Source organism: Eurosta solidaginis, chromosome 2 (genome assembly GCF_040869045.1).
Source record: "Eurosta solidaginis isolate ZX-2024a chromosome 2, ASM4086904v1, whole genome shotgun sequence".
Taxonomy (NCBI): Eukaryota; Metazoa; Arthropoda; class Insecta; order Diptera; family Tephritidae; genus Eurosta; species Eurosta solidaginis.
Window position 1 is genome coordinate 258,367,417 of NC_090320.1, and position 8,132 is coordinate 258,375,548.

Genomic DNA, 8,132 nt, shown 5'->3' on the forward strand with positions numbered 1-8,132 from the left:
CAGTTTGATTTGAGTTATCAATCAGTTTGGTTATTAAGCAAGCTATTCGTTGCACAGTTTGAGTGTTATTGTGAAGTACTTTAATAAAGGCCATTTTGCATTATTACATATTGGAGTTATTTATTCAAAAGTTTAGTGATTCGAAGTTAGCAGAGGGTTGCAAATAAGAAGATTTGCAAGTAAATTCGTTACAATATGCATTCGTTGACTACTTCATTTGTTTAGCTGAAACATTGATGTTATTTTTATACTCAACTGGGCAAAGCGCATAGAGTATATTAATTTTGTCGACCTTACGGTCCCATTTACAAGGGAGTGAAAAGAAAAATTCATTTTTGGAAATGGTTGTAACCCGCCCTCTTTTTGACCAGTTCATGTATCTTGAAAAAATTCGGTACACACATTTGTCTTTTAGCCCTCAATATTTGAGCCAAAATTTACGAAATCGGATAAGGACCACGCCCAATTATATATTCAAGAAATCTAAATGGACCTTAGATATAAATAATTGGCTACATTAAATAAAATGTATATCAAAGCTATTTTAATTTTAAAGTGTATTTATAACAAGAAAATAAAGAATTAAAAATATTTGAAAATGGGCGTGTCACCGCCCCTTTCTTGAGCAATCATTCTTCTTCGTTTTGGGAGCGATAACTGGAAAATTAATTGACCTATCGTGAAAAAACTGTGAAACAATTATTTCCTCTGTAAAGGAATTGATTAATAAACACAGCCGTTTTTGATCACGTTGTGTCAAAAAAATGACACTAAAAGGACTGACTATACGACAGAAGGTCTCAGCTAAACTTAGACGGCCTTACTTGTAACTTTTTGTTCACTCAACTTTAGGCATTGATTGTAGCTAACTTTATGTTATTGAAGGTAGAGTGTGGGGTGAGCAATAATGTTAAGTTGATATGGAAACAACGGTAGTATCGGTTCGATGAATATGCACACAATGAAATTTTTCTAGTTGATTGGCCAAAACTTTTGTTATTGATGGCCACTATATTGTGGTATATTGAATTTTGGAAAATTGCGTGACTATTGTTGTTATATTACATTTTGTTGGTGTATTGTTTAAGCTTTCTCTTTTGAGTGGTGTTTCCTGATAATTATGTACCTTCTTATAACGTTCCAATCGCTGAACTGTCGAATAAATAGCTCCAATATCACTGCAAAATTGTCTTTATTTAGACTACTTTGGGAGTGGTACTTCACAATTATACATCAAAATTAATAGCGTATTTAAATCAAACTGATTTGTTATTCCTCTACTTGCGCTGCTTTTATAATCTATGTTGCCTCGTTTGCATATTTCTCCTTAGGGCTTGACGTTTCACCTTTTACAACAGTTGTATCTCCTGCTTGGTTATTTAGGTATATACGTGTGTATGTGTGAGTAACAACTTCTGCTCTTAGCTGGTGACTACATATGTGTATGTGAGATAATTTCTTTGCTTTAAGCTGCTGGTGATGGGTTTGAGATATTCTTCGTCGCCATTTCGGATGTGTGTAAACGACTTACTTTGATGCAGGGATGCACCTTAACGTTAAGCTAATCGTTTATCAAAAAATTTCCACCGTTTCCGTTGAAACACTTCGAAATATTATCGATAAAGAAATTATCAAGATAAATTGTATCTCGTTTTTAACCGAAACGAAAAGCTTTCGTTAACGTTAAAAACGTTAACGAAAACGTGATACTTTATGTTTGAATTATGCTGGCAATGCTATAGCCATGGTGAAGCCGTAAGGTGGCAACAACGAGCGCATATACACACACAAACTCTATGTAATTTGTTTGTGTAATTCGTTGGTGGTAATGTCAAAAATACTCTGAGAAATGTTCGTACTGTCAAAATTCATGAGAAAAGTTGCAATCAGCTTGGATAATGCTTTCACCTTTAATGACTCCGCCATCAATCAGCTTTGCCAGCATAGTATGAAATTAATAATCAACATAAACGATTTGATTTCGTTTTGATATGGCAGAAAACGAAACGAAATCATTTCGTTAATTTGACGATCTTAACGTTAATAAACGAAACGAAATGACTCGTTTCGTTTATTAACGTTGATTATCGTAACGAAATGATATCGTTTCGTTGGTTAAGCATGCCTGCTTTGATGTGTTAATGTACACAAGTGTGGCTGATTGTTGTTTTTGTTGTTGGGGTTATTTACTAACAGCATACTGATGCTAACATTCGCCACAATATATACTTTAGGTTACTCAATTTATCGCTTTTTTTCGTCTTTAGAGCTCACCAGAAGAGTCTTTGAACTCTTCGACTAAAACCATATCAGACTTACGCTCTGAAATATAGATGTTCTGTGATACTTCACCAGATTTATTCGACTATGTTCAGAAGCTGTGCATGGAACTACAAACATTACTACTATTTTAAATACGTTCATTCTTATCAATCCAACAAAAACCAAATTAAGCCTTTTGCTGTCTCATACGAACGTTAAAAGAAATGGCAGATCAACTACATCGTGTCCCACATATCTAAGCTCTTTCCACGCAGATCGCTTGTAGCTATACGATATTATCCTCATGTTAGATCATACAGAGTTCCATGGCAGCTTCAAATACATCTCGGAGCCTTCAACGCGCATCTCATAACCGGGTTCGCGCTCGCAGAGCAGAAATAAACTATAAGATACCCCGAACTCGCCAACCCAACTTTTCCGCTAAATATTTGATTTCGTCATTGTTGACTCGCTTTCATTCAGTTTTATTATCAATAAGCATTCTCAACTTGCTCTCTGGAGCTATACTGTCTAGTAGCCCTTTTATAGCGTAAACTATCGCTTTGATCACACTGTGACTATATCTGTTCGTGAAGAGAATTACCATAGGTTACGTTATGTTGAAGTAGCTGCCGCTTAATCACACATAGGCTAGTGTCAAGAAGCCGTTGTGATACCAAAAACAGACATTACATTACATTACATTCCCTTTCCATACCATTACGGGGACCTAATAAAAGTTACCAAGCCCTCGATGCCGTATTCCTCGCCCTGGCGTAGCTTATCCAGAAAGGGAACTTACAGGGAGCTCATTTTGGCACCACTAAACGTCGGAAAGTTGCACATGAAGTAATCCATCGTCCTTCCTCTTCCTGATCTTAACAGCTCCCACAGTATAGAAGCCTTATGGTCTCCTAGCCTTTTTGCATTCCAACCCATGAGATGATGTTGGTATTATGCCCGCGTGGAAAATGTAATCCCATTTAAGGTGTAAAATTGACAGGGTCCCTTAAGATCCCATTTTGGACAGATTTGCTTAGGTATCTGGCACCCTGTGGTTTGTAGCTACCGATCGCTGATTTCATAGCTAATTAGCTGTTGCTAAGAACAAAGATTTCCTTTTAGATAGGGCGTTTTCCCATCTTACCCGAGGCGTTCATGCCTGGAAGACACTACACTTACCATGTAGTCTGAAAAAGAGTAGGAGGTATCGGTCCTTTCAATAGACCCCTCCTCCCACCCTGCCTTTTATATGTAAATGTTGATGTCAGTAGCAAAGCACGAATCCGACACCACCCAATCAACCCTGCTGGAAATGATTACCATAAATTTGCTGTCCGTACCTGTTGTGACCGCACAGCCATCCGTGCTTTGATAAATCAAAGTCTAATGGTTTAGTATGTCTCAGTGTCCCATGGTTTGGCACTCAAAACGGTCGACTCTCTTACACTCAGGGTTAACATTGCTGCTGCTCAGCATCCTGCCATATTTAAGAGTGGAGTCTGAAGAATGATCTGGTAGCCTTGCTTAGCGTTGGGGCAGTAATTATGCTAACCAAACTGTGCTCTTTTCCCAGAAAATCTGGGCTTGACATCTTACCCACCGCATGTATACATCACACAGCAATATGAGTCGAATAAAGGTGGTATGAATCAATCTTGATATATTAATTTAGGCCAACAAAGTCACAGTTTGAGTGGATTTGCTTCTGTACGCAATAGCTAGGTTATCAGCGTTTGCCAATTTTCATCTCCTATTAGTGAATTTACCGTTAGGTACAATAGGAAGGAACAACGCACTTAGGTGTGCCCTTTTGACGTGGTGTGTTATATACGACTTCCCTTATTCCTTTCTTTGAGTAGTTGAACAATCATTCCCACAACGTACCTATTTGCATCCAGTTTCGTTAAAGAGTTGCTAGGTCGTCCAAAGGCCATAAGACAATAATCCTAACTAGGGTCATGAGTACGAAGGACGAAAGTCTGATCGGTCTGCAGTTAATAAGCTGTGTGAAGATGATCCCGTCCGGTACAGCAGCCTCACATGTTTTGAGCTTTTAACTGCCGACTTAAATCCCCTGTCCTTCGTGATTGGGATGTCTACAGCCAGTCCCGCAAAATGTGTATCCAGGAGCAGTTGTAGAGTTTCCTCTTCTGTGTGCCTGTCCAAGTATCGTCAGGTCTTCGCAAAAAGCTTTTAGCTCTTTTCTTTTTGAGCGGTTCCCTTAAGGACTTGCGCAGTAAATCCAAATCGCGGGACCACCGTATCGCGTGGTTTGGGCACTGGAAAAGTCGCTTCCAAGAAATTTAAGTATGCCCATGTGAAGATCCTCTAGCTCCCCCGTTGATGAGGAGCTTTTTCAGGGCCAATCCAGAGGGTCTCTAGCTGGCAACTAGTCGTAAAGCACCCAATTTGTAATAGGTGGGTTACGCTTAACAGTGGACTGCTCGACGAAAAGGTCTAACATTGAATTGGCCCAATTTAATAAAATGTATTAAATTTATTTCTCAATTCCTATAGGCTACCTGCGTCCCAACTTGGAATACACGGTGTGGTATCGTCTCATCGATTCGCCAGAATGGCGTACAATGCGCATTCTGCAGAAAAATGTTATGGAAGCAACGATACAAAATTTGCAACCAGGACAAAATTATGAGTTCATGGTACTCAGCCAAGATAAATATGGCGATGGCATGTTTAGTAAAACATTACAATTTTCAACACAGCGTAAGTAGCGGAAAACTCATCTGCATTCAAATATTGGACTTTCTAGCATCTTTCACATTTTTATCTCCTATACAGAATCGACCATGGAAACGAACGAAGCCGACATGTTGCATCAGTCTAATCCATTAGAGAGTAGCATTAGCGCACCATGGAATTTGACAGCAACAAATAATGTACAAGGTTGGCTACTGCATTGGAAACAACCGAAGCGTGGTGCCGAATTAGTACGCTTATACACCGTACGTTGGTGGAAAGAACCCGAACATTTTCTAATCGGCACTATCGAAACATTCGACGATTTCTATCAGTTGCGTCATCTCAAGGAGGATTCCATTTTCAAAATACAAGTGATAGCAACTTCGATCAATGGCGAACAGGTGGCTAGCGATGTGCTCACTATTGAAGTGCCTTCACATCGTAGAGCACGCGCTGTACTCATTGGCAGCACTGTTGGTATTATATTTTTACTCTGTGCGCTGGTTGCATTTTTATATGTCAAACGTAGTTGCTGGCAACATTTGCTCATGAGCGGTGGCAACGATGATGATGCTAAAGATAGTGAGAGAAATAATAATACATGATTATATGAGATTACGTGGCAATTCCATAAGCAAACGGTGAGTGAGTGCCATTGAAGTGGGAGAGAGAAAGAGGTGTGTGTAGTACAGTGACAGAAAGATCCAAAGCCATAGTCGAAGGACGCAAGTAGATATTACCGCGACAAGAACAAATCTCAATATTTTGAGTTGACAAATGGGTGAAATTGAATTTCGAAATTATTTGGAATCGATTAAGATAACTTTTTTTAAGTAACTAAATATTTCGAAACTAAAAATTTGTAAATGAATAATTCAAAATTTAGTTTAAGTCACTAATGTTATAACATAACCCATTTTATGATTATAAATACTTTGTTTGTTTTATCTTAAATTAATTTTGCGAAAAAAATTAGTAGTTGAAACAAAAAAACTAAAATAAATCCATTATATGTTTGCTTTTATTTATAAGAGACAATTGCCCTTTGATCAAATAAATTTTATTTAATGAAATATATGACAATAGGCCGATAAAAACAAAAACAATTGAAATATATGACGTTACTTCTCCATTGCCCTATTTTCTTTATCTTTCTCTGCCAAAAAAACGAGGCATATTCTTCGATTTTAGAGACCGTGGGCAAAATTCAGTGTGTAGTAGATCTAATTGAGATACAAAATTATTCCGACTGTATGCCTGTCTTTTAAAAGAACACATACCTGCTGAGAAAATGGTAAAGTTCTTCTCCGTTACCGCTTCCATGTAATGGATAAATTATTGTAAACTTCAGATCTCTAAAGCTTCAACAAATATTTGATATTGTCTCTACACTAAAAAAAACGACGAAGTGGTACCAAGGTATACCCGGTAACGATTCCAAGAATAATTTTTAAATTCTTAGGGTTGTTTTCCCAAGCAACTTTAAAATGTATCTGTAATGATAAACACATTTTTTGTGAAAAGAGTAACCGAAGAACCAGATAAAATTAAGCTATCTGTGCACAAACCAAAAAAATGTAAGGCGTTATAACCTCCGAAGAGATTAAGGCCGAGCTTCTCTTCCAATTTGCGTTGTGCTCCTTTTAATTTTTCCTACAAATTCGCGGGACTGGAGCGACTTGTTTTATGCCGACTCTAATGGCAAGACAGATGAGTTTTCACTGAGAGCTTTTCATGGCAGACATACACTCTAAGTGCTTGCTAAACAATGCCAAGGGGCGACCACGCTTAGTAAAATTTTCTTTTAATTGAGAAACTTGTTTCCAAAATTTTGATGTTGCTTTGCCGAGAGAGTGAACTCAGGACCTCCGGAGTGGTAGGTGGAGCACGCTGCCATCACACCACGGCGGCCGCATTATTCAAAACATAAGTTATTTCAAACTAAACAAAAGCATCTTGAACATTTTCCAAATTAGTCTCGGAACGGTAGCACCAAAGCACGGTAGCTATGCTCTTGAGGCAGCACCGAAAGTATTCCGAAATTGCTTTCTCTTCTTCTCGTATCTGTGCATCGCCTCATCAAATAAGTGCTAACTGAAGTCCAAGTATACTCGCAGTTTCAACAGGGTGGAAACAGAGCGATATTGGTGTTAGAGGTGTTAGTTCAAGGTTACAATTGAAAAGATGGCTGGTGTCATGTGGGAACACATAACCTGGGTAGTCTGCATACCTTTACTTCAAGTTTTTCGCACTGGGCAGTGAGAACGAGGATCAATGGGCACAAATCGACAAACGACTTTACCGACCGTGTATATATAAGGCTAAATGCTTGTTTACTCCCTCTGAGTTTAAACGGCTGGATTCATAGTGTTTATTGATATGCCCCCTTATGTTCCTTCGCCTCTCGATCAGCAGCAATCAGTACTCTGTTCGGATGCCAAGGTTCTCTAGAATTTTGAAGAGCCATTTTGCAACGTCCTCTAATTTTTTTCTTTTAAGCTAGATGACCATGAGCGGCTGGCCAACTGCCTTATTAGTAGTAAGTAGAGTTTCTTTCTCTTCTAGCAAGATGCTAGAAGATTATGTTGGAGTTTTGCAATGTGGAAGTGTACTACTCTAAAGAACATTACACCCAATATTTTGCAATGTTACGAAATTGGTGATAGGGCACCTCCCCCTGGTACTCTTGAAATGTACCGGTGCTTGTCGACCACTATAATAACTTTATGATAAGCTGGAAGGGTAGACCTTTCTATATCTTGCAGTGATGTGATGTGGTTGATTGTGTCAAATGCTTTTGACAAGTCCACCGCAACGAATAGTTTTCTGTTCTGGGGTTCTTGGTTTGGTAATGGTATTTAGTGCCGTGGTGATGTTATGTGTTTTTGGAAGCCATTCTGATGTCTGGCAACTCATAGATTTTCGTTAAGATAAGGGAGCAGAACGGTTTGAAGTATCTTTGCTACTGGTGGAAGGAGATATATCGGACGATGTAAGTCTCCCTGGCTAGTTGGTTATCCAGGCCTTTTTTTCCTTTTTTAGGAATGGCAAAGGTGTATACAGACAATTTGAAAACATGTGCCTAATAACGATGTTTAAGCTGCCTCCTTCATAATTTATACGGCGGCGAAATCCTTATGCGCAGCCGTGCGCGGTGAATGGAAAGG

General features: G+C 38.7%; 1 protein-coding gene across 9 annotated transcripts in view; it reads left to right on the forward strand.

Annotated features, from left to right (window-relative positions):
• bdl (borderless) overlaps nt 1-6,003 on the forward strand; it is an 83,785-nt gene extending 77,782 nt beyond the window's left edge. For all 9 annotated transcript variants that reach the window (XM_067767698.1, XM_067767700.1, XM_067767699.1 and 6 more), the window contains 2 exons: nt 4,783-4,989; nt 5,065-6,003. In XM_067767698.1, coding sequence (XP_067623799.1) covers nt 4,783-4,989; nt 5,065-5,570 — 713 coding nt within the window. In that variant the 3' untranslated portion in view covers nt 5,571-6,003. The remainder of the gene's footprint in view (nt 1-4,782; nt 4,990-5,064) is intronic.
• The last annotated feature ends 2,129 nt before the right edge of the window (nt 6,004-8,132 follow it).